At 45.4% G+C, this 27,869-nt stretch overlaps 2 protein-coding genes and 1 long non-coding RNA gene across 4 annotated transcripts; 1 reads left to right on the plus strand and 2 right to left on the minus strand.

Annotated features, from left to right (window-relative positions):
- Positions 1–541: 541 nt before the first annotated feature.
- Positions 542–17,383, minus strand: LOC130535353 (uncharacterized). The gene is made up of 3 exons (XR_008953091.1): positions 15,691–17,383; positions 5,645–5,813; positions 542–941 (listed from the first exon to the last, which is right to left on the minus strand). It is a non-coding gene; the product is annotated as an uncharacterized LOC130535353 (long non-coding RNA).
- Positions 16,842–20,703, plus strand: LOC130535351 (F-box only protein 40). The gene is given in 4 exon segments (XM_057050337.1): positions 16,842–16,916; positions 17,241–18,369; positions 18,372–19,054; positions 20,079–20,703. Coding segments are annotated over 3 exon segments (1,986 nt in total). The 5' UTR covers positions 16,842–16,916; positions 17,241–17,246; the 3' UTR covers positions 20,259–20,703.
- Positions 20,704–20,757: 54 nt separating this feature from the next.
- On the minus strand, positions 20,758–27,461 carry ttc36 (tetratricopeptide repeat domain 36). 2 transcript variants are annotated; one of them, XM_057050339.1, is made up of 4 exons: positions 27,145–27,461; positions 21,855–21,968; positions 21,434–21,622; positions 20,758–21,081 (listed from the first exon to the last, which is right to left on the minus strand). In XM_057050339.1, exons 2-4 carry the CDS (start codon positions 21,955–21,957, stop codon positions 20,819–20,821), a joined length of 555 nt encoding a protein of 184 aa, XP_056906319.1. In that variant the 5' UTR covers positions 21,958–21,968; positions 27,145–27,461; the 3' UTR covers positions 20,758–20,818. The 2 variants fall into 2 exon arrangements, with proteins under 2 accessions (XP_056906319.1, XP_056906318.1); XM_057050338.1 differs by lacking the exon at positions 27,145–27,461 and having other exon boundaries at positions 21,855–22,046.
- Positions 27,462–27,869: the final 408 nt, after the last annotated feature.

Here is a 27,869-nt window from a genome sequence, read left to right on the forward strand (position 1 = left end):
ATAATAAAGATTTTCTAACAGGCCAAATCAAAGCCAATGTTGATGAATGATTGTTGCGCTCTTCCTGCTGCATTCAGAGGAATATGCAGCCGTTCTCTCCTCTTTACAGAGCAGCAGTATAGATTCATTCCTTCTCTTTCACATATCTATTACACAGCTCCTATTGCCGCCCTCTTTTGTAAGTGTTTGACTGACACTGTGGAGCTAACTGCCTATCTCTAGCCTCTATCATTAATTAAACAGTAGCCATGACTGAGTGCTCTTCCTTTTGCACAATTGATCCATTCCACTGCTTGTCTCTTTTATCAGCCCTCAGATGCCATCTTTGAGAACGCTGCATTTAAAGGGCCCTTGTTACAGTTTACCTTTTCTCTCTCTCTCTCTGAAACCATTTTGGGATTATCTGCACTTCATAAATTGATTTTAGGGGCCATCAGGTTGTTTCCAATCAGCCAATCTGTTTTAAATCTTGTGCATTTTATTTAGTTGGCAGGAAGGTCCAGAAATGCAAAGTCAAAAACACATTTAAGAGAGCCAGAGGCTGATTGCTGCAATTTTATTGCTTTATTAACACGCCGAAGTCAAATTTCTACAAAGGGGAGCAGCAGCTCCAACAATCATTGTTCACTGAAATCTGCTTTGCCAAAGTCTAAAAATAACCACACGTTGGTGGTGAGATTATGATGAAATTGCAGCAAAAATAGGATCAGAATTTACAGCCCAGGAGATGGGCTGAGTCCGATGGCACGACGCAGCTGGTGATGCTGGCTGGTCAGATCTCTGACACAATCTAACTGGAGCAAATGAAGAGGCAGGTAACCCAAATCAGCCGTGCTGACAGCGTCCAGATCCTGGAGGAACCAACAGGGTTACTAAAACACAGAGGAACCAGGTTCTGCAGTCTTCCTTCCTTCCTTCCTTCCTCCGGTCCGTCTCTGTTCCTGTGGACAAGTTCACACTTGTAACAAACCCAGTCTTTGACATCTGCTCTTTAAGGTGCTGCGTGATGTCTCAGCTGACTGAATGCTAATTTCCCAAGAAAAGAAAAGGCGAAGGAGACTGAAAGCATCAGCATTTGAGCCAACACAGCACTATCAAGTAACAAAATGTCTTAATTTATCTTCATTACAGTCTCGGAGAGCTCTGGTTGTGCTACGCTGCTCTTTTCACTTCAGTCCAGCACCTCCGACTGGTTCAAACTTGGAACATTGCCCTCATTTTAATTAACCTAAACTGGATTAATGAAATCATTATCGGTAATAGCTGAGCTACGTGGACGCAGCGATTGAATTTGAGAAATATTAAAGCGATGTTTTATTTTTCTTCATTAATTTTGACGTTTTTCTGTTCCTGACGTGTGTTTTCTTTTTCCAAGGTGTGCACTAGCACACTCAGTATGTTAACATGCTTCGAAAATTTAAGCAATTTATATTTATTGCCCAGCAGATGCTGACGAGATCGAAGTGGTAAATTATAATTTAGCTGGTAGACTGATTCTTTTCATTACCGATTGCACCGACAGCTGCTGGGCTGAGCGATTGTACACACCCTGAGCTGCATGAAATCACAATAAAGGAAAGATGATTTACACCCTGTTTAAGAAAAAGGCAGAACAATGGAAAAACAAATGCCTTTAATATGAGTTTCATCAGAAAACTGAAGGAACATTTACACACATACACACATCCTCACATTTGTATCTTTAATAGACATAATACATTCCCTAGCTCCTTACAGTAACCCTGACCCTAATTCTGACCCTGACCCTAATTCTGACCCTGACCTCAACTAAATTCAACCTTAAAACCATGTCTCAACCTTAAAAACATGTCTCAACGGTCCTTTAAAGTTGTGGGGGGGCAACAAAATGGCCCTGCTTTGCTAATAAAATGACAAATCTTCTCGGTATATAGTAAATATGAAGACACATAGACACACACGCATCAATGTGTCTGCAGATAAATCAGTAAGGTTTAATACACTGATGTGTGTGGGTTGTTTTTTTTTTTTTTACAACCAACCAAATGTTGTAAATGACAGATGAATCCCACATATCGCTCGGGTGCCACCTGCAGAACGTGCGATCGTCTGACGTCTCCCTGCAAAAATTGGCACCTTGTTTTTCCTGCTGCCAGCAGAGGTCCCGGATTACAAATGGCCCCCATCAGATTCATCTCGTGCAGACAGTCGCTCTGGTGCTGCTGAAATAACACTCTGACTCTGTTCAGCGCTGATTGGAAATAACAATCAAAATTAGCGCGGCGTAATCACGCCGCTCAGCCGCCACTGTCACCTGGAAAACGCCATCCCTCTTATTTCTTAATCAATTGGTAAGAAGAGGAAAAGAGAGGAAGACTCCCGGCAGTCCAAGGTCACACCTGCAACATCTAATATTTATGTGGTTTTAGTGCCATTTTTGGAGAGACGTACGAGCGCGGACGTGTGTTTTCCGCATCACTGAGAGCTCTGATGTCACTTATCCACAAACGCATGCACAGTCATGGCACAGAGGAATAATGTGAAGAGAATGTGTAGTTGTTGCCTTTGACCCCTTCCCTTGCCTCTCCGTGTGAGGATTTCCACATCTCCCATGTGGCGTCCCATTTGTCCTGAAGTAATTCATTACTTGTTCACTCGGTAGTGGCAACACCTCAATTCCATCTGGCTCTCCAGTCTCCCGGGACCTGATAGCCCCCGAATAATAAGGCGAGTCACCAGGAAACATATTTGCTCACACGTTACTGCAGCAACTATGTAATGATTGATTCCTTGTTGGATTATTCACGTGTCACCACACAGCCAAGAGATCGTTTAATGAGAGAGGCACCACTCGCACTTCCAAGTTCCAGGACAAACCAAGCATGTAACACAGAATATGTGCGAGACAGTGTTTCAAACTCTAAATTAGCTCTGTGCCTTAGCCATGAAAATGAAAGAAGTATAAATTAGACTCCATCTGGCCCACTATGGGAAAACTGACCAGTTTCTCTGGGGTGTGAAGAAACAAACGACAACAATAATTGCTGCAACGAGATCACTTGCGCCGCTTCCAAATCGCTTGACAGTTTGACAGTTAACGACATGGATTCCTTCCAACGAAGACGAAAGTGAGGCTGTCATATTTACATTCTGTCAGATCGATACCAGCAGCGTGGGGGCGCTCAAACACCAGGACACTGCGATATTTAACAGGGTTGCAGCACTGTCGTGATCTAATTGATGGGGCCACCTCACTGCAGGCTGCACCTACCCAGGATATCACTTCAGAGAGCAGAAGCTGTGACTAACAGCTGGACACATGTTGCCATCCAGCCCCTGCAGGAATGCTTGGGAAGAGCTTTCTCTGCCCAACAGCTACACTTTGAATCCACGTTTGATCCGAGGCCAAAATGCCCGATACAGGAAAAGCATGAGCGGCAGCACACGGTGTGTGCTATTGAGCCGTCGCATCATATTTATAAGAGAAAGTGCCTGATGCTTTGATGCTTTGGTCTAATAGGAATGTCCAGTGGAACCACTGCAGAAGCATCTGCTGATCAACAGTATGTGAACGGTTGGGTCAATAAGCCCAGCACAGAGGTAACAGAGACAGCGTGAGGTTAGCATGGACCGTTAGCCAGCAGCTATCAATCTATACGTTGTTATCGCTCTTTATCGCACAGTTTTCATATTCACATTCTTATTCACACACACACACACACACACACACACACTCGCACGCACGCACGCACACACGCTTTCCGTCTGGGATCCGTTCCAGCTTGGCTAAAATTGATTAATAGTGGCTTTAATTCCACAGACTGCTGACTGCAGATTGTGTGGCTCGAAACACGCTTCCAGTCTCATCATTAAGATGTGTGTTTTGAAGAACTTAATGAATAAGTCATTAGGAAGTGACGATGACTGATGTGTTGCAAACAAACGGCCGCGATCTGCTCGTGCTCCTGCTGCTGCTGGAGTCAGTGCAAAGAACCGACCCGAGTTCGACTCTTTCCTTCCCGCTGATGTGAGTTATGTGAATGTGCTGTCTGCTGAAAGACTGCTCATACGTGTTGTGCTCTTTAAATGAAGTCTATATCCGCCCTGGATCTCTTGGTGGATGCAGAAGTGAAGCCCAGTGTCCCCTCGCAATTGTAAAAAAAAAAGATATTTTACTTTCGCTGACTTGGACACGGGCAGAACTTATGATGCTCTGGTGAAAATGAACATTTTTCATTACTTCTTTGAGGGACTTTATTGTTAACCTTGTCCAGCAGAAACCCGATTTATAAATAATGAATTAGGGAATGGCAAATGTGGTCATAAAGGAAATGCTGAGACTGTTTATTTGACTGAATAAAACATCAGAGTGTGGTGAACTGAAGCTGCTGCTCTGTGTTGGGAGGACTTTGACACCAAAGCTGCATGTGGTTGAGATCTTCCATTAGCCTCTTATGAGTTTCACGCACAGGCATTCGTACTTTCTTAGACTCAATCATCCATTAAATATATAATCCTTAGAATGATTGTTCTATTGAACGCTGCCTCTATTAAAATGTTTATTCTGCATGGCATTGTGTTTTGCTCATAAACCTGTTGGCTATTGATCCTGGGAGACTCCACGAAGCAATTAAAACACAGCAGGCTGCTGCGCTTGCTCTGTTGATTAAAGGACACACAGGCAGAGGTCTGTCTGCATCTTCATTTTCAGCAGCAGGGTAAACAAGAGTGCCTCGGTCTTTTCCTGGCATATGATCCTATTATTCAGCTGACCGGGTTGAGGTAATAATCTAAAACTATGCATTAAATATCTCCCCAATCTCCTGAAATTTGATCTGACTCAAGGTGAGGTCCAATGCTTGAGGACTCTCAACACAACAAACCCACGAAAAGCAGCATTAACAAGGTAGACGTCACGTACCACTCCCGCATATTTCACTCTGCAGGAGCACACGCCTTCTGGAGGCTCCATTTGATCTCCTCAAATGACACTTTATTAACTCTAAAATGTTCACTAAACTCTGAGGACTCAGAAGCAGGCAGCAGCTATGCAAACTCACCATTACAGCAACGCCATAATAAACAACAGGGATTTATTCTGGGAGTCACTGTGCATTAGCACAAAACCCTCAAAGCAAAAGAACGTCCGCTGCTGTGTAAAATACGTGCTGGTGTGTTTCCTCTCAAGCTTCCTAGAGTGTTGTGTAAAATGGTGCAGAGCCTTGCAGCTATTATAGAATACGTGTACGTCACGGATGCAGCATATAAAGAAAGGCTTTTAAGGTTGCTGCAGGAAATCATCAAGCAGATTCATTTCATGGAGCCGCCAAAAATGGTTTCACAGAGGCCAGTTTATTAGTCCAAGCACCATCTAAAGGTGTGTGTGTGTGTGTGTGTGTGTGTGTGTGTGTGTGTGTGTGTGTTTGTAGTCTGTGTTATTCTTTGTGTTTTGTGGCTAACAGACATTTTTCGACAGCTATTCATCCAGCATTCTCCACAATGAACGGTGTAATATTTAAGAAATTTGACCCAGTCCATATTTTATTCTTGCATTTTCCTCTCCTTAAAATAAGTAAATGAAACATTAGACCTTCGCTCAAATATAAATAAATCAAGTCAAGCTAAAACCAAATCAAATTCTATCCAAGATCAAGGGTCAGAGTACCTTGCCAAGAGGCATGCCCTGCAGCCAGGCCCGGGGAAGGAGTTCTCCTTGGGTGCTCGGTGACCCGACTCAGCCCGGAACAGAGGCGAGGGTCTGTCCTCCAGCGCGCCCAGAACGCCCAGAAACAGATGATCCAGCGTCTCATGAGTCAGGGAGAAGACTGCTGCCCCTGCGACCCAGAGAAACACGTGAAGACAAAGCAAAACTGGAGAAAACATCATAACGAAGGGGGAACACGGGATAGAAAACAAGGACAAGAGAGAGAGAAGAAAACAGAAAACAGCTTTTTCTCTTCAAATCACTGGTGAATTAAACCTTTTCATTTGTCTCCAGATAAAATCTCACATTCAGTAGTTGTCAAGGCAGAAATGTAATGTTAATTACAGGACGTTTAAATTAACCATATACCATCTGTTACATAAGCCCAAGCTGAAGACATTTCAAAAAGAAAAGTAAAAAGAAAAATATTTTTGATACTTCTGGACCCTCCAGGATGCAAAGAGCGGCCTTGAGTCGGCTTCATGTTCCTTTAGATTATCAAGAGGCTCCTGACCTTCCCTCTATACCATGAACACAGCCTCAGACTCTTCAGGATACCTTTATTCTTTTGTTCCTGCAATGGAAACCCTTATAAGACTCAAAGGGAATTATTCACAGTCTCCTCAAGGCCCTGACAAGGTCACGGGTTTGCTGTCTCCCCTCTGTCTCGGCTTCTGCTCTGAACCATAATTGATTAGGTTAAGCAGCAAGGGAGGGAAGGTCACGCCTGCAGCGGTTGATCTGGAGTGTTCAACAGCACACATGGACAAAGACACATGGTCTCCATCAGCCCGAGACATCTGCAACAAGGACAGGACGGATCCTCTCGCAACGCGGATCCACTCGCAACAGAACCGATTCGGCAGTCGTGTATAAGAATCATAATACAGACCTCTATTTAAAGGCCTCATCATGTTGGTGAAGAAGCATCCAGCTGCCCAGAAGTGCACATAAAAAAGTGAATTGTAACATTTTATTAGGGGAAAAAAAGACTGATGGTCTCTGTGGCAGCTTGATATGACTGTAATTATTCTAGAAGAATCTCAAAGGCAGCGCACAAGAAAGTGGATGTCATGTTAGGAGAAAAAGAATTTATATATGGATATATAGATCTCTTTCTACCTCTCTCTACAGACAGACGGACGGACGGATTGCAGTTTTTCTATGCACAAGATTCTCCCAACACAGAGGCTGGTGTTATTCAGAACATGGTTTAGAATACAAACAACCTGAGCCGGTTCAATAATTTGGCTCTTCCATCATCTCCCCAAACTCCCCAAACATATAGGCACACAATATGGGCTTCTAAGGATTGGCATTTAAATGACCGCTTCATCTGAATTCATGTGTTGTTGTTAATTTATTCATCCTCAGTAGGTATTATAGTGACTGTGAGTCGAGATGTATGAAAAGCCGCCGTGTGGAGCTGCATGCTAATGAGCAGCAGGTCTCTTCGACGTGCACGCTGCAGCTGGCCGCAGCCGCGACGAGCCCGTCTCTGCTGAATAAATTGCGCTTGACTTTGTGAGGGGCCTTGAAGAAAAAGAAATGGCAGAAAGTGTTCGGTGCGGGGGGGAAAGGCAGAGCATCATAAATTTGTCGCCAGGCTTTTCCCAGACCGCAGACGTTGGCACCACTGTGAGAGATGAGGAAGTTCTTTTTCATAAGACAACCTCAAATTGACATTTTCAGCAGGGACCCAGGAGAAAAGGGTAATAACTTTGCCTCACTCCACGTCAAATTGTTGTCTTGTCCTCACAAAAGGGGGAAAAAGTCCAAAGGAGATGATGCGTTTTGCAGCATCTATCCGTCCATTTTCTCTTCAGCCATGCTGGACGACCTCACTGCTGCACTGTTGTTTCACCCCGTTACAACACACAGTCGCTCTTCGTGCTCAATTAACATACTTCTGATGTCCTAGGAATGTGTGACACGCTGGAGGTGAGATAAATTATTTGAGAAACTGTATTAAAAAAACAGGAAGCCACGCTGTTAAATTGGTGACACATCCCACAGTAGCTAGTGTGCTAATTAGCAATTAGCAGCTGACTACTTCACCATGACTGGATAGACAAAAATAAAATGACATGGGTGAGAGTGTCATCCATGTCGCGTACTGAATACACTAACACTTGTGACACGAGCCTATTACCTCTCATGAGTGATCTGCGAGAGAGATTCAGCCTGCTTTGAAAGAGGAGGATTTAAATGATCTCGCAGAGCTTTGAATTAAAAGCTGCTTTTAGGGTGTGTGGTAGGGGGTCGTTCCATCTACAGCCGAGCCTCGTCTATAGCATCTAATCCCATTCATCGTGGAGGTTTGGGTGTTGGGGATGTGACAGTAACCCAGAGAGGAAGGGGGCTGCAGAGTGCCGAAGCAGAGCACACAGCTTGTTACCCAGACATGAGGATGGGAGGCCAGCTGCACAGACAGAGAGCAGGAGAGAGAAAGCTCCCTAGCAGGGAGTGATGCTGCTGTGCACAGGGACAGCATGATAAATGAGGCTAGAAAGCTGCAGGAGGCCATAAATCAATACCACCTCCTTTATCCTCTCTTTTAAGGTAGACACTCCCATACATGCCTTCTTGTCCTATCTTATTTTAAAGATGATGGAGAAACAATGGCGCGCTAACACAGCGATACCCCTGAACTCAACCTCTGGACAGCTGTTAACCAGCTTTTATGGTGGTGCACCATCAACACCGGTAAACTAAACAGATGTCAGAGCCTGAGTTCTGTTCTGGCTTTATTCAGCATCCGTAGCCAGCACTCTGGTCTTGTTTGAATTAAAGTGAGAATTTTAATCAAATGTAGCCTCTGTTTTGAAGCTAACCTTCACAGAGGCCAACATTGAACAGCTGAGGTGTCCCTACATTTGAGCTTGGGTGGTGTCATGGTTCCTAGCGTGTCCGGTCCGTCATTAAAAGACTGACAGTGTTGAATTCAGGCTAATATCATGTAATCGTGTCCATTTTTTCATTATGGGGTTTTATAATGTTTAATTATTACTTTGCCATTCAGCGATCCCACGCTGGTAATAAAATTCAAACGACTTTGTAGAAGTTTGACAGAGCTGCCTCAAGGGCATAATTTGCATTAAGTTTCTATCTTAAATTCCTTTTGTTTTGGTGAAGATCCTTCTAATCTACATTCAGATGGACCGGCGCTCTTATTCACATGTGATGCCCAAAATATAACATAAAAACACTGTTGTCCATCATCTCTCTCACACACATACATTTAGTTGAGCCTGAACAGCCTAAAATAGGGACGCGTGTTCAGCGAGAAAGGATATGGAAAAAGAAGTAAGGCACGAAAGCCTTTCAGTGTCTAAAGGCTGCTATAAATTTCAGCATTATTGGTATTTGTGGCTGCATTTATTAAATATATCCACGAGTCTATGAAAGGGGAAGGACATCGCACTGGTTCCTTCAATCAAAAGCACACTGGAGCAGCCATCTGCCACCATTATCGGCTTGTGTGTCCTCGGACTTCCTGGGAGTATTGAGCAAACAGAGTGGCCTGCAGAGAGCTGCCTATCATCATCTCCTGGCTCTTTACTCTCCCTGACAGCATCTACGTCCAAACATTTGAGTTGAGATAAGTCAAATACCGTCGGAGGAGAAGCTCGCTCAAAGGGCCGTGTGAACTTTGTCCCGGGAGAGATGAAACGGAGCTGAAACTGACGCTCCGACGCCATTGGTCGCTCTAACATTGGGCTGTGCACTGGCAGGTTGATGAGAGCTTTTACTTCAGTGCTACACGCCTGTGCTTGCAATTCAGGTGCGTTTGACCAAGTTTATTAATATCAAGAGTGCACTCAGAGAGGAAAAGAGGAAAAAGAGAAACACAGGGCAGTAGGAGGCAGAGCGTGCTTCACAGGAATCTATATATGAACCAGTGGGCTGCCTCCAACTGCAGACCATCATCAAAGATGCCGGCTGTGGGGGCTTTCTGACTTCACGCTATGCCAACAGCACAGCGGAGACTGCCGGGACCGGAGTTTAGATCTAAGTGATTTTCAGAAACTGCCGCGATGATAATACGTTACTGAAATTTTAGATGAAGCTGACAGAAAGAATTTAGCTTGCTGTCATATTTTACTCTTATTTTTCTTATTGTAAAGGGTGGGATCATTTGGTGGTGGTCTTTGCTCCCATTTTTAGCATAATGACATCTTTCTTTCTCCTAAAATGAAGACTAACATTGCAGAGAGCTTATTACTAATCTTAACCTACTTTAGCGATAGTGATTGCATAAATCCTGAATTGGGGGATGGGGGGGTGACGCTGGGCTTCACGCACATCCCTGATGTGGACAGTGACATACAACTGTGTGTCATGCAAATCCTTTATGAATTGTACTTGACTTGCATTTTGAAGTGTCCCTGTTTCTATTTACTGGCGTGGAAGACGACCAGCTAAAGTTCTGTTTCGCCAACTGAGCATTAAGCACTTTGTCCATGTAGGGGGGGATTAGCCCATCATTCGTCTGTATACACTCATTACTGTCAGACACACAACACTCAGCAGCGACAGCCAGAAGAAAAGCTGGATAAAACAGACAAAGAAAACCGACTCATGGAATCTGGCGTCTCTGAGGTGCGGCGGGGATGCTGCTAACAAACTCTTTTGTGGAAGAAACAATAAATTTGGCCTCGGATTGTCCCCGAGGAGCAAAGGACAATAGCATTCAAAGACTGAGAGGCAACGTTAAAGGGTGTGTTGAAATGGCCTCTGCAGAGATCAGAACCGCTGCAGAAAAGGGAGCGGGAGAACAGAAAGCTGCAAGATGACGCCAACACCAGCAGTTTTTTTGGGGCGCTCGGGAGGTTCTATCGAGGACAGAAGCTCAAGGTTTTCTCTGAACTGTGTGGAGCCGCCAGATGCTGTCAAATCTATATAAACAGAGCAAATATTTATGAGTCCTGGGTTTAATAGTGGGCAAAGCTGCTTAATGAGGTAATGAGGTAACGGCGTTGCTGTCATTCACCAGCTCGGACTAGTTACAGCGGTAGTTACAGGAAAAAGTGATCCATTTACTTTAAAGGTACTTTAAAAAAGAAAAGTAATGCCTTACTTTACTTAGTTATTCAATACTTAAAGTAATTATGACACTACTGGAATTACATCATGACATCCACTGAGGCGCACCACACCTAATTGGCCAATTAACACTATAAAATGAAACAATATGCCTAAATGAGTCTGAATTTTTAATTCATTTTGCATAAAAATGTTTCAAAACAAGGCTGCAGTACTCGTAAGGATATGCATCCAACAGAATTTCTTTATAATACAACATAACGTAAAGGTGGCTGTTTCAAGCAGTTAGTGCAATTATGGATTTGTTCAAAACAAGATCTGCAAATAAAATACGTCTCCAGCCTCCGTGACAATATAGATACTGATGAGAAAGGTAAACAACTTTGAATATGAAATGTAATTTGAACTGTGTTTAAAAGGCTAAACTTACAGCAGCTCGCTCTGAAGACAATGTTGTTCCATCTCACTGGAGACATCTGGACATGATTCCTTCAGCCCAGCCTCCACCTTGACACAGGTACCTTGCAGATGTTCCTCTGTCTCAAGGTGGGAATCTGCTTCACATTTTAGGTATTTTGCTCAGCAACAGTGGAAAGAGGCAACATTTCCTCCACAATGTATGCAGCTAGAAGCCCATCTATCTCCATCGGCCCTGACGATCTTTAGCAGCCACTAGCTTCAAGCTAGCACCAGCGTAACTGTAAAGTGATTACTTAGATTACTGTGCGAGGCATTTCCCCCAACACTGACATTAACAGGTCCGACTAAAGGTCTTAAATGGTTTGCTTTAATGAGGGAAACATTGACACGTTCTCCACAGCTGCAAAGATCTTCAAAAAACAGCAGCTTTCACGGCAGAAAGGTCCCCATAAACGCCATCAATAACCTTAATGGTCAGGCAGACGTTTATGTTACAGTTATGGGGATGAGCAATGAGGCTTTTACGGGAAGTCTGAGGGCAACGTTTGCACACGCTGATGTAAAAAGAAAAAAAGTAGTTTAGCCTGTCAATAATTTGCTTTAAATCATGCTCAGCACATTCGGTTTCCTGACAGCGTGTAACCAACACCACACACTCCAAATGAACACACTATTGACTGGAGGATCATTTATGTCAGTAGGTAACAGTAAAAATCAGCATCGCTGCACCATCATTCAAAAAGAAAGTTAGACTAACTTCATAAATGATCCCCTGTAAACTCATCAAGCAATTAAATGCTAAATTTCCCGACTTAATCATCAAGTTGTGCATTGATTACAGCAACTAAACTTTGGTTTCTAATTTAATTTGATCCTTTGTCTGGTTGATGATTGTTCATTTCTGCAGGGCTTTGTGGCGTTCAATGAAATCTGACATCTCAGTTGTCTTCCAGGGGAAGCGATAATGTAAGATGCTGCTGCCACTTGGGCTGAAGTATCAGCACTGGTCTGTCTCCACTCACCGTCTCTCTCTTTCTCTCACCCACACACACACTCACGCACACACACGTGCGCGTAGCCTCCCTGCTGCTCCTTAATTCCGTTAGAAACTGCTGTAAAGCTTTTGAACGGTCATGTTGACTTTAAAAACTTTCCTCTGACCTGGTTAGAGGAGTTTACAGCCTTTTCTTTTCCCATTTGATTTGATTGTTCCAATATAAGTAAACTTTGCCTTTGTGGGTGTTTGTGCCTGAAACACCAAAGCTAAAGAATCCAGAGAGGCTTTCCCCCCCCTCTTTTTCTGTATGTTTAACACAATAGCTCTTCCTGGGTCAGTACCAACGGGCATCAGCGCAAATTAAACTTCAGACATCGCAGAACTTCTGCAGCCTAAACTCACCCTAACTTTAAGCTTTTGTGTAGTAAAAAAAACTTTCCAAATCTTTATGGCACTGGAACAAAGTTACCAATAATATTAAACATCTTTGGTGTCATTTTGTCTTTATTTTCCTTTGTGACCTTCATGCAGCTGCATGCCAGCACCTTCTCCCTTCTGTGTTTATCTGTTTTAGCCTTTCTTTTTCCTGTCTGAACTGAATGATTATGCTAAGTGGAGTAATAGCAGCTTTTAGGGGACTGGGTTTCCACTGTCAGATCTCATCAATTGTGCTCCATTAAAATGTCCGTGTGCAGTTTTAAAATAGATCCTCCAAACAAAACATCATTTTCTGCACAGGCTTTGGAAAAACAACTGCGATTGCTCGGGTGTTAAAATAATGCACACTAATATTACTGCACCATAACATAAATACCAGCTCATGTTGGTTACATGCTTTGCTCAGGCATTAGCCAGCTAATCACTCTGCATTGGAAATTGCTTGTGTAGCAAATGGGCTCGAGCTCGAGAGTTCAGTTCAAATTCAGCCAGTCACAATGGGTCATTACAGTCTGACATGTTTGTTTTGCAGGCTTTTGCAGCCTCAAAGATCAGAGGGAAGGAATGAACTAGCATCGCACGATCATCAGAAAACTTACTGACAGAAATAAAATGAAAAAAAAGTGTGTGTGTGTGTGTGGGGGGGAGGGGTGAATGTAATTGTTTGGGTCATTAAACACATGATTGATCTCTGCTCTCCAAGACAGTTAACCTCTTTTGGCATTTAGCCCAGAAGATGCAGGATGATGAATTATTAGATGTGTGTGTATCTGTACATTGATGTCTATAAACCTGTAATGGTGTGTTTGTGTGTGTGCGTGTGCGTGTGTGTGTGTGTGTGTGTGTGTGTGTGTGTGTGTGTGTGTGTGTCTCAGCATGTGGTCTTGCCTCTGGTCACACTGGGCTCAGAGCCAACCACATCTGCAGTGGTCTGAGAGAAAGGTGCGTTCAGGAGCAGCAGAAGATGCCCGATCAGGGTGATGGATGCCTGCGAGCCCCCTCATGCACACCAACATGCACACCTGCTGCCCGTGCCCCACTTATTGAATCCATGAATCAATTTAATGAGCGCGAGGACGGGTCAGGACTTCAATAAACACCCCGCCAAGCTTTCAGATTTAATATCTGACGAGCGAATGATGCTGGTCCAGGAACAACGCTGCAGAACCTCCACTGGAAGAACCCGCAGAGCCCGATAGATGATAGCAGGAGCCTGACGCTCCCAGAACCCAATCAGATCCCTTTCATTGGTAATCAATCGTGCAGCAGCGACCCGGGCACTTGTGCTGTGACTCATCCCATTTAGAGATGCTTGGCTGTCTGACAGAGACAAGTCTGTGATTTCCCTCTGGATCTTTCCAGTGACTCATTGTGCGACCAGTTAGAGAAATAAATAATCAAATCCAACCTTCTTTAGGTCAAAGCAATCCTTCAGCCAGGTGATCCGAGCGCGCTGTGATTACAAACACACTTCCCCTCCACTGGTTTCACCCCGAGTAGCGTTTTGGCTCCAGAGGTCGTCTGAAGAGCAGACGCACCAAACGGGACCAAGACTACCCATTCAGATGTCTGCAGCGTCCCCGGTCGCCGCGGCATTTTTCTTCCTGTTCTGGGGACGGGAGCACTAATGAAGCATGAGAGAGGCGGTCCCGCCCCGTGTCCGGATGCTGACAACAGTTGTGTGAGACTAAGAGGGAACACGCTGTGATAGTCTGGACCAAGTCAGGGGGAAAGCTCAACAGCAGTAATTGGAGAGTAACACAGCAGGAAGGGGGAGGGGGGCACAAGGTTGTACGTTAAAGAAAGGATAGAAAGCTCATTAACATCCCAATATGCTGCCCAATATGCTGGTTTTCTAAGTATGAAATTCTGCAGATGTATTTTAAATCAGCCAAATCAACACCAGTGGGCACCTATTAGTGGGACTTTAAGTGGTCCTTATGAATCCGTCCATCCATCCAGCCACCACCTACGCACCTTATCCATCCTTTATTGCACCTGTTTAGACCTTTATGATGAGAACAGAATGCAGTCCTTTGCCAGTCATGTGCACTATTTCCATATTTGCAGCATCTAGAAGAGTCAAACAACTCTTTCCACCAGAAACGGCCTCTGCTGCGCCACGTTTCCCCCAAATCTGTTTCCCCCCTCGTTTAAATCCTGCCAATGTGTCAAATCACTAAATATATTTCCTCTCACGACTTTTTTTTTTGTTCAGGGAAAGCTGTGCCAACTGTATTATGGATTATGTCACAATGTGCGCTGGGCTGTTGTGATGTGCTGGACCCAATTACACAACTTTACACTGGGTTGCATAATAAGCTGCAAGCTGCCTCATGGACTGATATACAGAACCAACATGCACAGTGAGTGGAAACATGAATATACACACACACACACACACACACACACACACACACACACACAGGCTAGGTCTGACTAAACTTGTTTAGAAAGTAGCAGACTAACAGCGGGAGCGACATCCTGCGGTTACGCCGGGCTCTCTTATCACATTCTGCTCCTTATCGCTCCAGCTCCAACACACGGACTATTTCGGCTGCACAACATGACTAAAAAAAAAATGTATCTTCATCACTGTCACCTGCACCACATTCATCAATGCACCCCCCCCCAGATATCCAGTTTATTTGGTTTGCTACTGAGTCAAGACTGTCACAGTTATTCCCTGTTAAAGTCTTTAATTGCCTTATATCAGTTAACCCTCTATTAACAAGCTTTTTCTGCTCCTTTCATGAATTTTGCATGAGCCCTCGGTCGTGGCTTTATGTTGGACATAACATGAGGGAAAAGTTACCCCCCGCCATCTCTTCCGTATTCATTAACCTCTGACATTGCCCAAATATAAAGAATCAAATATCTCATTTCCAGTGTTTTGAGCTCCTGCTGTTCTTGAGGGAATTTCCTATTAATGACTGGAGGAGGACAGATTTATACGCTGCCCTCAGGGAACATATATAGACTTCATTATAAGGCAGCTTTAATTAGTCTTCGTAATTAAGCTGGGCACAGAAAGGCAGGGAGTTTAATAGATATGCCCATAAACATTTGCATGTTCATTGTTCAGGTTTAACAAACTTTTACTCACAGAGAGCTGCACAGCGGAGCCTCGGAGCCTTTTCAAGACATCTCTTTAATTAAATGAGGAGGGTAATAGAAAAACCCAGAACTGGTGGTGAGGTCGCCGTCTGCTCTGATCAGACGCTATCGCACGTCATGAAGCAGAAAAATGTCGAGCGGAAGCATGAGTCCCCCCCACAGGTACCTGATTTACAGTGGGAGCGTTAAGAGACTCCAGCTGAGGTGCTGAGCTAAGTGCAGACAGCTGCAGTTTCACGCTGTTGCCTCACTGCAAGAAAGTTCCACGTCTGGCTGCTAAATTCAGACCTTTTTGTGCACCTGATCTGGCTTTGCACCAACACAACCCTCTTATCAGTGTTTCACTAACGAGCTGCCATCATTCATTTAAAAAAGAAAGCAGATTAAGCTTTTTTATTATTATTAGACATCACACTGTCAGATTTAAAGTCTCAGTAAGTTTTCTTCTTGCTTTCTGGAAGCGTGTGCAGGCCGCCGACCTTACAGGAGTGAAGCAGCTGCCTTGGATAAGCTGTTCATTAGAATCGGTGCCAAGAAGAGAGAAAAGGGAGGAGGAACCCTCCCAGATGCAGCTAATTTCACACGCTGCGTTGAACAACTGTCAGGATGTGATTGTGAGAGTCAAGAACAGCGAGACGGTTCAGCCTTATACATTATTGAAATCATTTTAACGGACTATTATTACTTTTCATTTCCTATCGCACATGTTTATTAAATCAAGAGATGGAACGAGGGTGGAAAGATGAGCATTTTTTAAAAATAAAACAATGATATACATATATAAACACAACAATTCTTACCACTAATACTGTTATTATATTATGGATTTGACGAAATCTCCATGATCAGCAACACCTGCTGCAGAGATTTATTACAGGATTTGACTGCCACCTAGTGGACAACAAGGATCAGGACAGACAACTCCATAAACTGGCAAAAGAAAACAAAGGAGAGACTTAATGACCTTCATTTGAATTCATTCATGATGGTGGCACAGGAGTGTATTGTTGGTAAGTGTTGAAATCTTGGATTACCTGCAGTTATCACCCCCCCTCAAAGGACTGTAACCTGAACTCTGTAATGGCAGAGTGACAATAGTGCTCCTGCCCCTCTGGCCCTCTGCCTCCCCCCTCTGTTGTATCCATTTATAATTTCCAGAAGCGGTGCAGAGGTCATTCTGAGGTGCAAGCAAACACAGGACTCCAGGAACAAAGGGTGAGAAATATTCTTCTTTTTCTTATTTCTGCTTTGTAAATCTTAATCTGACCAAAACAATCTTTATTTCAGTAATCTACCGCCTTTTTATAGTCAATAATTAAAAAACACGGAAGCCACTGTAGCATAAGGCTTTGGCATCTGGCATCAGACTGTGTATTAACAGTTTTTCTTGGAAATCCTGCTGTGATGTGGCCGACTGGATCCGCTCTGCAGCTGTGTTTGAGAAAATGGGACTGTTGTGTTACATCAATGACTCTCTTTGTTATAAACACATCTGTATGCTTCCCTCTGTTACCGGTATGGTTTGTTCCACTCCTAAAGGTGATAATGAACCATCGCCATTGCAACCAGTGCTTTAATGCTCACTGCCGAGTCTCAGAATGGCTCTCCAACTCTTGTGCTCTCATCAAATGTCCTAAAAACTGTGGCGCCATCCTCCATGCGTGCAAGCAAGAAGAGCACCAGCTTCTCTGCAACAATGAAACGGTGCCCTGCCTCAACGCCCTGTACGGCTGCCCTCTCCACGTGCAGCGCTGCAGGATGGCCAAGCACCTGGAGGTGTGTCCTGCCAGTGTGGTCTGCTGTTCCCAGGAGTGGAACCGCTGGCCTGTGTCAGAGCAGGACATGAACTTCTACAGAAAGCTCTCAGAAAATCCCCAAACTTTGGAAAACCTTGATGTTGCTGCAGCTGTCAGAGATCAAGAGCTGCTGTTCCGGTCCATCAAGATGAAGACCATTTTCCCTGAGTTGATTAAGGAGGATCCTGCCCCTCAGGATCCTTCTGCTGTGATCAACAGTCACGCGGAGGAAGCTGACTGTTCTTCAGCCTGTGGGAACCTTACAGAAAGACCCGAGGTCAAAGTCCCGACTCGGGAAGAGAGGGAAGCTCTGGGGAGGAGTAGCAGCACCCAGAGCCAAGGCTCCTGGGAGGAGATCCCTACAAGACAGATGGTTGGAGCCAAGCGAACAGTCAAAAACTGGAAGGAGAACGGGATAGAAGCACCAAACTGCCAGAGAGACGCGCAAAAGGTTGAAGTCCGAGAAACTCCAGCGCCTGTCCAGAGCTTGGCTGGAACAACTGGCCTGGCCCCCTGGCAGGACGGGGTCCTGGAGAGGCTGCGGAAAGAAGCCAACATTGCTGAATATAACATGTATCTGGTGCACCACGGGGCCATGCTCATCAACTTTGGCCAACTGGCCGCTTGCACGCCCAGAGAAAAGGATTTTGTTTACGGAAACCTGGAGCCCATTGAAATTCAAACTGTCCGCACGTTCAACGTCCCCTCCAGCTACCGAGCCAAGCGGCATCACCTGAAGGACCCCGCGCGCAGTGTGCCGACCAAACACCAGAGCGCTGACACCGCAGATCTGGCTGAGGCCGCGGGAAAGCGCCCCGGGCGTGATGAGGCGAGCACCACGCTTCTGTGCTCACTAGAGAAGGAGCTGAAGGGACCTTCATCTCGGAGAGCGTGGGCATCGACGGCCTGTACGTGGACACGGCGACGCAAACGTACGACTTTGAAACCGCTCCCTTCAGCGCCGACGCGTCGCTGGCGGACGTCGTGGCGGGAAAACCCAGGCTCCTGCATTTACACCTCCAGACAGAGTCGGTCACCAGAAGGCACAACCGGAGGAGCTCGGCCTTCAGTCACGTGTGCGGACTCTTCTTCCGCCGTGATGAATACAGATCTCACTTCAGGAACATGCACTCTGACATTCAGTCGTCTCTGTGTGGCTGGTTCCAGCAGCGCTGCCCCTTAGCATACCTGGGCTGCACGTTCACACAGACGAGGTTTCGCCCCGCAGGTCAGCAGGCAACAATAAGATTCTGCCGAGGCCCCGACACCTTTGTCCTCCAGCCCGATGTGCCTTCAGCCCTCCACGAAGGCAGGCAAGCTCCAATCCCCGAGAGTGATCCCGATCACAATCAGGATCCCCTGAGCGGCCTGCCCCTGGAGATCCTGCGGCAGATTGTTGCCTACCTCGACAGCTTTACATTATCTCAGTTGTCCCAGGTCTCACATCTGATGAGAGCGCTGTGCGCCACCTTGTTGCAGGAGCGAGGGATGGTCTCACTCAAGTGGGAGAGAGAGGCGCCTTCCCACGGGAGATGCTCCTGGACATGTCAGAAGAAAGCAAGTAGATTCTTGACGTTCTTTTAAAATATCCCAATGTGACATCACCGCTATATTTTCTTTTACTAGAGCAAATGTTACTTGACTATGTGGTAGTTTATCTTACATATATATATTTTACAAAAGGAAAAAGAAGAGGGAGGAAGAGCCGACAGGAGCGCGAGCTTCATATCAGATCATTCTTAGTGTCTGACACCACTGTCATTATTGTCGATCACGGGGCTCCTGACAGCTGTGGCTGCCTGTCAGCTCTCCCAAGGTCAACTGCTGCTTTGTGTGTGTCAGCCTCCCAAAGAAAAGGTGCCACTGGCATACCATGTTTTGAATCTGTTAGCATTATCTCTCAGTATTCTAGTTTACATCTAGACTGGAATATAGCTGCCATTCATTATTTCCCATGGTGGATTCAGGGGGCAGGTAGATTCAAATTAAAGCCCTGTTGTCTGCAGTGAGCAGACATCATACCTGGAGTATAACAGGAAGCCAGAGGGCTGCCTCAGGGCCTACCTCAGGTGCAGCAATACTTACAAATTAACTATATATTTGGAGTTCAGTCACTTAAAAATGCCACAGTTGAGCTCCTCTCTCATCAAGATCGGATGATTTTGGTGGTCCTGATGAGCTAAAACCTCTTTTTCCTCCACCAATTTATTCGGGCTGCTTCTGAATAGAAACTGTGTGCCAGGGGTGTTGAAGGTGGTGTGTGTATTTTTGCACGGACAATGTCAGCCCTGCGCCGATCATGGGACCAGGAGCATGCCAATCATATCAGTTATGTGGACCAGCTCCAGGCTTGGCTGCAGGGACTGTGCTACCATAAAAAGCCAGATATGTGATCATTCGTGGAAATCGAGCGTCATTATGCACGCGTGGCAACAATCTGCTTCACAACAAAGGCTGTCATTCATTTATGTTTATAATCCACATACGTGCTCTGACATCATTCCTGGCTTGTTATAAACAGCATCCTCATCCTCCCCAGACACACACACTTCACCTCCGTCTCTTTGTTGTTCTGCTGCAGGTTTGGGAGTTCAGCTCTCTGTTTTCTTCGGTGAACAGATGGAGCTTCAGCGACGTTCCTTCGATGTCAGATCATCTGAAAAGCTGCCTCTTCTACCAGAGACAGGAGCGCACTGAGCCGGTGGCTTTAGCCTGTCTGAGAGAGCTCAGGCACAAATATGCAGGAGTAGAACATAAATAATACAGCAAAGCTCTTCAGTCCTGAGTCTGGTGGGTGGACAGACGTGGAGCCATGTGTAAAACCATATGTTATATGAATGTATGCAAAAGCTTTGCTGTGAAACTGAAATGATATGGAATCTAACATATGCAGTGCAGCCACTTTACAGAATAATGTCATCGAGCAAGTTTGAATGTGTCCAGGGACTGTTCAAATAGTTAAACATATTTATTGTTGTTGTTGTTTTTAAAACCTGTAATCTCATATTTTTCCTTTGGTGCTTTTAGTTTTGCAGTGTGATAGCTGCCCAATTGAACAATAATGCTTCTGTCTTCAACATGACAATGCTGACATCTAGCGGGAAAATGTAGAATTGCTTGATGGAATTAAGCACTAAACGTTAACTTTAAACTTTAAACCTGATATCACGCTCTGGAAATAAACATGTTTTGCCTATATTGAAAAATGTGTTAGGCTGTTTTTATTATTATTATTTCTTAACATCAAAAACAGACCAGAATACAGGAGAACCTCCTAATCAGTTGCTTTATTAAACACAAATGTAAAGCTAAAACGTTGTTTTAAATGACTTGGTCTGGATTACGTAACTTGTTGATGACCTCTGACAGCATTTTGTTGCAGAGGGCTGCATACGGATTGAGAATCACAGCCTGTTGTCGCGCAAACTCACTCCCAAGCGCTGCCGCCTTCTCAAAGTCTGCTCTGGCCGCGGCGTCCTGGTGCATTAATCTGTGCAAAAGACCCCTCTGCACCAAGCTCTGGCAAGCCGTCCTCCCAGTCCCACCGCTCAGAGCGATTGCTCTTTCCAGGTCTTCCAGGGCCCCTGAGGAGACAGGAGACGTTTGTTAAGCCAGTCAAGGTACACTCAAAATACAACACACACGCATAAGTAATCATCTAAATCCTTCAACCTGCAACCTTTAGCAGAGTGACGAGAATGAAAACCACGAGTTCCTTGAGTGTAAATGTGCGCCTTCTCTCATGTCTTCACTGCTTATGTGACCCTGCCACCGCAGTGAGAAGCGGCATGAAAGATTCAGCCTGTATCATAACACAGCTCTCAGAGGCTGACAGGAAGGGGGCTGATGTGGTGTCGCTGGACTCAGACTTGACAGTCTAACATGTCTGACGCTGTGTCGTTTGCTGTGATTCACTGTTGAGTCTGTGGCAGGTACCCGCTGTGTCCCCTCGCAGCCGCAGGGCCTGTGCTCGGTTGTTATAAGCTGAGGCTCGCCGAGGCAGGAGCTCAATTGCCTGGCCGAACAATTGAAGTGCACCTTGCAAATCCCCGGCCTCTGCTGCAGAGACGCCCTGCAACTCCAGCGCTTTCACTTGCTCCAGCAACCCCGTGTCAAAGCCCCTGTCTGGCAGGGGGGAGATAAACAGGGTGAAAGGCATTCAAACTCCCCTGACAGGTGTGGCAGCAGAGAAAACTCAGATGTGTCACACACAAATCAAGCTGGATTAAAATGTCATGTTTTCTTCGTCTTTTTGCTCCGGGAACGGGGTATATAAAAATAATTTCAATGTGTTGTAAAGTGATAAACATAAAAAGCCTTGACATGATGTGTGGAGACATGAAGCGCGCACACTCACCGTCATCGTCTAATGCCTCCGTTCGATTCGGGCCAGAGTCTCCAAAGGGGGTGGTGGGGTTGAAAATAGCCTGGAGAACAGCTCTGTCATGTGCTGAGGCCATGATGCCGAGATCTGTGAAGAAAGGAGGGGAAATATACGAGGCTAAAAGTGCAGCAGTGTGGAGAATTCTGCCTCCTCCAGCTTCTGCCGGTCACATCAGCCAATCACACGAGGGGGCGGTGGGGGACGCGGACTTTGAGACCTGCTCGTACGGAGCACATCTGCATTTGGCTAACTGGAAAAAGCAGGCCGGCATGCTAAAAACACCAGTCCTTAGCTAAAGCCAGTTTAACACAGTCCCCAAACATAAAGGAAGCAAAAGAATATTTTTAAATCAGATGTTTCCAGTTGGACTGGGACTGAACATCACTTTTTAGTGAAATAAAAGTCATTATTTATGAAGCTGAAGCGGAATCATTCAGTATAAATCAAAAGTGGAACATATTTAAAAAGCTTTAAATGAAAGGAAAGTCAATGTGGTTCACCATATCAATAAAACCAAAAAGAATAAATAAATAAAGAACCTTCTGCAGATTAAATGATGATCAACTGCAGGGATCAGGGTGACACATCTGTGGGATGTGGGGGGAACGATGCTGATTTCCCCGCCAGGATAATCCAGCTTGTGAAGTCGCCTTCGCTTTGCTCCGCTCGCGCTCTTTAATCAGGCTAATGCCTCAGATGCCGCAGCTAATTTGGCTCCACTTGACAACATATTCACTGTATTTCTGTAGAAGGTTGAAAACCAGCCACGCGTTGCTCCGTACGATGGCTTTCTGTTTTTCTTATATACAGAAACTATGACAAAGCCGTGGACTGTCTTTATTCTATTTCATGAGATGGTGAGCAGATGACAGAAGGTAATAACATATTCATAACTGAACTGGTGAGGTCACAACCCGAGAGCAACAGAAAGTTTGAGCACAGAAATGTTTGTTTAAATGAAATGAGTTTTCAGCTCAGGTCTGTTTGTTGTGTATCAGTGCATCAATAATCCGCATTGATGGAGTTTAATAACGTCAGGTCGCAGAGGGGCAGATAACAGAGTCAGGGGAAAAATTTAAGCATGGAAGAGAAGAGCTGCAGATCTGTGGGCATCTCCATGGCAACAGCCAAGGGCACATGGGTGAAAATGTAGCTGATAAAGAGGGTGTTTTCCCCTCTTCCCTGCCTGCAGACCTGGTCAATGACAATGATGCTGCCAGCAGAAAACAGGAGCTCTGGCTACAGGTGAGCCTGACAGGTGAGACAGCAGGATAAATCTCCAACAACTGTATCTAAATGGGTCAAAGATTTCCAATTACTGTCAGCAGTGATCTCTAATGAGCCAGTTGAAGCACAGACTCTTCACACTTATAAAAGATAAAGTAGGCGCTCTAAAAGCTGATTTTTTTAAAGCTCAATATTAAAGGGTTAGTATGAGGAGCTGACCGACAGGGTCAATTCCTCTTTTATTTATTCCTTTTAGTCCCCAGCAGAGAAAGAACTGCTAATTAAGTAACGTAAACTTCCAGTTTTGCATCTAATTGCCATTTTATACTGAAACCATGACAACAATATTTCTGCAGCCCCCTGAGAGGGAACGCAGCTCAGATCATCTGTTCTGAGCGACGTGGTCTTGACGGTATTGTTTTATCGGAGAACAGCTGAGAACTGTCTGAGGACGGCGGAGAAGACGCCAAGTGTGCGTGATGAGCTGTGGCAGCAGCTTATGTAAGAGCCACATTGGGATGGAGGCTTGATGTGACCTCGGAGCAGGCGGAAACCCTCTGCTCCTGTTCTCCTGCTCGCAACACTTCTCTCCGTGGAAAGGTGATTAGTTCACATCTCATTCTTTCACATCTGCTCGAGACAAGTCTGCGTTTCCTTCCTTACATTTTCATCAAGGCTGGATTTTGAATCAGCTTTCCTTCTTTTTTTGAAGTTCACATTTATTTTCTACCCTGAGTTTGGGGTTAGGTTGTGGGTCAGGGTCAGGGTCAGGCTGAGGGTCAGGGTCAGGGTCAGGTTCAGGCTGAGGGTCAGGGTCAGGGTCAGGCTGAGGGTGAGGGTGAGGGTGAGAGTTGGGGTCAGGGTCTGGGTCAGGGTTAGAGTTAGAGTTAGGGTTAGGGTTAGGGTTAGGGTTAGGTTGTGTTTGAGGGTCAGGGTCAGGGTCAGGGTGAGGGTGAGGGTCAGGGTCAGGGTTAGGGTCAGGGTGAGGGTCAGGGTCAGGTTCAGGCTGAGGGTCAGGGTCAGGGTCAGGGTGAGGGTCAGGGTCAGGGTCAGGGTCAGGGTTAGGGTTCATGCTAAGGTTAGAGCTGTGTTTAGGGTTAGGGTTAGGTTTAGGGTTGGTGTAAGTCGTTTGAGATAGTGGACTAAATGTTGCCAACATTCCCATTAGAATTAGATTCGTGGTTTCCTTTACAACAGGACTGAGGGGTTCAGGGAACTTCCTCTGATATTTTGATGGGTTTCCGTTCAGTTGGACGGGGGCAGCTGTGTCCTGTGCAGACGTGCAGCAGGAGGCTCCAGCTCTCTGAAGATGAGCTGAAAGCCCGTTGGACTAATGCTGCCAGGTTCAATATCTCATTTAGACTTCTATTACTGTGCTGCAGCGGTTCAATATTCCAAGGCCCTTCCAAGACTTCATTTACCTTTGAGAAGGAAATCTGATCTTGACAAACTACTGCAAGCTTTTAAAATGGCAATTAAAATCCGCAGCACTAATTGGCCTGGATGATAAAAATCCAGGAGGATTAAAAGGGGAGCTTCTTGATTATTGGCCAGAGACGGGCTTCCCTCTCTCAGCCACTTGAGAGGGCTCTTGCTCTCTCTTATTTCCTCTGAGCCTCACACTCTTCCCTCGGGAAGTCAGCACACACAGTTTGATCCTGCATGAGTCGCCTATTCCACAAGCTAACAAGAGTTAAAGAGCAAGGGTGAGACTGTCCACGGCTACTCTGTAAGCATCTGAGTTTGAGTTGAAGCATGACCTTCCCTCCCCCGTGGACTCCTGACTCCCCTACAGCACCGGGATGATCAGCCTTTGTGCTGCAGATGCCCCTGTATCAGCAATGTTCCACATGATTATTTCAGGAGGAGGCAGTGGCGGCGCTCCGAGGCTCACAGACGTGGACCTGAGAGGACGGAGCTGCTGCTGCTGCTGCTGCGAGTCAGAGGGGAAATTAAGAGATAATCAAAAGATGCTGACCCGCAGTGAAAGCGCCGCTGTAAAAACCAACACACACAACAGCACAAACGCTTCGTGGATTCTCTACAAGCTGCACCTGAAGTCTGTTAAGAATCAGAGCCCTTCCTGTGTGGTTCGAAAGCTGTGAGTGCTGCACATTACACACTTCAGCCTTTTAATCCCTCTGCCCTGTGGAGGCGAACAGGGACCTCTGTGGCTGCGCCGCGTCTCCTCGGCGACGCTGGACAACTATCACATGCTGTGTGAGGGCACCCTGAGCTGGATTAAAACGAAATAATCCACTTTGTGGCGAGGTGGGAATAACTGCAGAGCTGGCAGAGGCCAAGCAAATAAACAATACAGCCCTTTGATGGCAAATCAGAAGGTTCCCAGCAGCCTCTCTGGAAAATACTACAACTTTATGCTATGTTACATGGATGGAATAGATATTATCTACATAGTTTTAAGATGCAAGCACACATTTAATCATTTGTGGTAGCAAAAGTGAGCTTTAAAACGCAGTTTTGTGTGAAAAACACTCATTGGCTTTAAACTACTGCTCAAAGACCCGGTTTGTCTCCTCATTTGGGTGTCGCTGCATGTTAATTATTTCACATCTTCTCCCCCTGAATGCCAGAGAGGCAACGGTGATTTGATTTCAGGGCAATAGCTGTTGGAGATGACACCTTTCATCTCCGGTAATTATTCCCACCTAAGGGTTTGGTGAAGCGTGCTCCAGTGTGGCTTTGTGATCGGCCACTGATAATGATGATAACACCAGGAGTCGAGGACGCCACGTTACACCATGACGACATCCATTTGTTCCACAAACCCACACTGGAGAACAAATGAATCTGCGGTTACAGCTACAAACATAATACATGGGCACAAACATCATACATAAAGGTGAGATTGTCTTCCTGAATCAATGTGATCAGGCGTTAGCGGATCTGTCATCATGAACCGGGGCTGATTTACACTAAATGTTGTGGGGGGGGATTGTTGGATTGTAAAGGGAATGGGCAGTTTTCCACTGGTGTAATAAAGTAAACTCCTGAAGTGGGCTAGTCTTAAATAAATAAATTTCCCCTGGGGTGGCCACACTTCAGGACTGCTGGGAATGGTTTACAGATGCTGGGGGAAGTTTGATTGGAGGTTCAGAGGCCGTGTGTGTGTGTGCCAGGTGGGGGGAGAGCTGAGAATGACCTCCTCTTTTGGTGCAATCATACACCAGTCGCCTCTATGCGGCAGGTCAGACTGTATTAAAGGAGGCTGCACGTGTGACAAGACAATCACTCTCTAAGTTTTGCCCATAGCCAGGAGAAGGATCCTCTCTAAATCCATCCAACGGGGACTAGAGATATACGACACATCCTTCCAACAGTCGCTGCCCTGCTCAGAACAGCAAGGCTGGCAGAGCACCTGAGGATTCTGAGGCACACAGAGGAATGTGAGGAGCTCGTGTGCAGCACAGCTCAATCACATTTACGAGACTGTGAAGCGTAGGTCTTAAATTCCGCCTTAATGCGGGTCTCATTCTTTTCCCATCCCACTGACAGTGCACGCACATGCTGATATTCAATCAGTGTTACTTCCCTGCTCATCTGACAGCTCCGTGCGGCTTCATGTGCTTGAGTAAGAGTCTCCCACTGTGCCACGAGAACTAGCTGACATTTCAGATTGCATTCTGGGTATCCTCGGTCAAAAGAGTCGCGAGAACTCACAGGCAGGCAGAAATAAACACTTCAAATGTAATCGCTTCCACACTTTGAATGAAAGAGTCTCTTCCATCATGATGGACGGGCATTAATTAATAAACAGATATACTAAAAAACACATCATCTCCAACTATAAGGCTTCATTAGTGGTAAAGGAGAAATAGAGAAATTCTTTCTCTTTCCTGGAAAGCGAGCATGCACCCACCATCCCATTTCTCATCCGTTTTTTTAGTTTTCAGTTCTCATGCCAGGATGCACTTGAAAAAGCCTATCTGGTCGTTGAGAGGAGCCATCTGCATGTTTCTAAAGTCCCCTATCGGAAAGTTAAATGAGCATATGAATATCCACAGGGATTGCTTACCTGGAGAGGAAGGAAAATGTGCTTTTTATGCTGGAGTAGACCTCGTTGCACTGCCACAAATCAGACTGGATAGCCTAAGTCCAAACCTTCAACAAAGCATCATTTGGGTAGGTGGGATCAATCATTTGGAAAATAAAAGGTTCCCAGGGGTGATGTGTGCCATCTAATCGGCTGCAATATTGTATGGATTATAGATCAGCCAGTTCACTGGTTCATAATAGCTGTCCAATGACTCGGCATGGATTGTCTAAAATACGGCTCGATTGGAGTTTTGCTTCTCCCGAATTCTCATTTTTACAGGCAGGCATGCATGCATAGCCAAAATAAAATGCCAATCAGTCGAACCTTGCCGCCATTATGTCACAATATATCTTGCTTCATTGCATTTGCGTCGGTGGAATATACGCGTGCTCTGCTGTCATTGCAGTTACCCAGAGTCACCATGGGATGGCGACAAAGGACGGAGCTTTCCAGGTCAGCCGCTGGGATTTATCCTGAGGTTCATGAAAGGACATAAATAAACCACAGTCTCAGCCATCCGCCTTTTTAAAGCCGTCATCATGGGAATCCCATGTAAGTCCATGTAAAATTCTTTTCTATTACATTAGTTTTTGCTACAAGGACACGAGCACTGATACTGCTGGCTAGTTTAATGACGTTTGTGAAGATTTTCCAGTCCTGGCTGGTATCGTGTCCCTGCGGTTACTGTTGACATCTATGAATTT

This window comes from Takifugu flavidus, chromosome 12 (genome assembly GCF_003711565.1).
Source record: "Takifugu flavidus isolate HTHZ2018 chromosome 12, ASM371156v2, whole genome shotgun sequence".
Taxonomy (NCBI): Eukaryota; Metazoa; Chordata; class Actinopteri; order Tetraodontiformes; family Tetraodontidae; genus Takifugu; species Takifugu flavidus.

Excerpts from the sequence above, each read along its gene's own strand:
- ttc36 (XM_057050339.1), bottom strand. The coding sequence starts at position 21,957 with ATGGCCTCAGCACATGACAGAGCTGTTCTCCAGGCTATTTTCAACCCC. Across the intron at positions 21,623-21,854 it reads GGAGGCATTAGACGATGACG|ACAGGGGCTTTGACACGGGG; the intron begins GTGAGTGTGCGC and ends CCCCCCTGCCAG. Across the intron at positions 21,082-21,433 it reads GCTGCGAGGGGACACAGCGG|GGGCCCTGGAAGACCTGGAA; the intron begins GTACCTGCCACA and ends CTGTCTCCTCAG.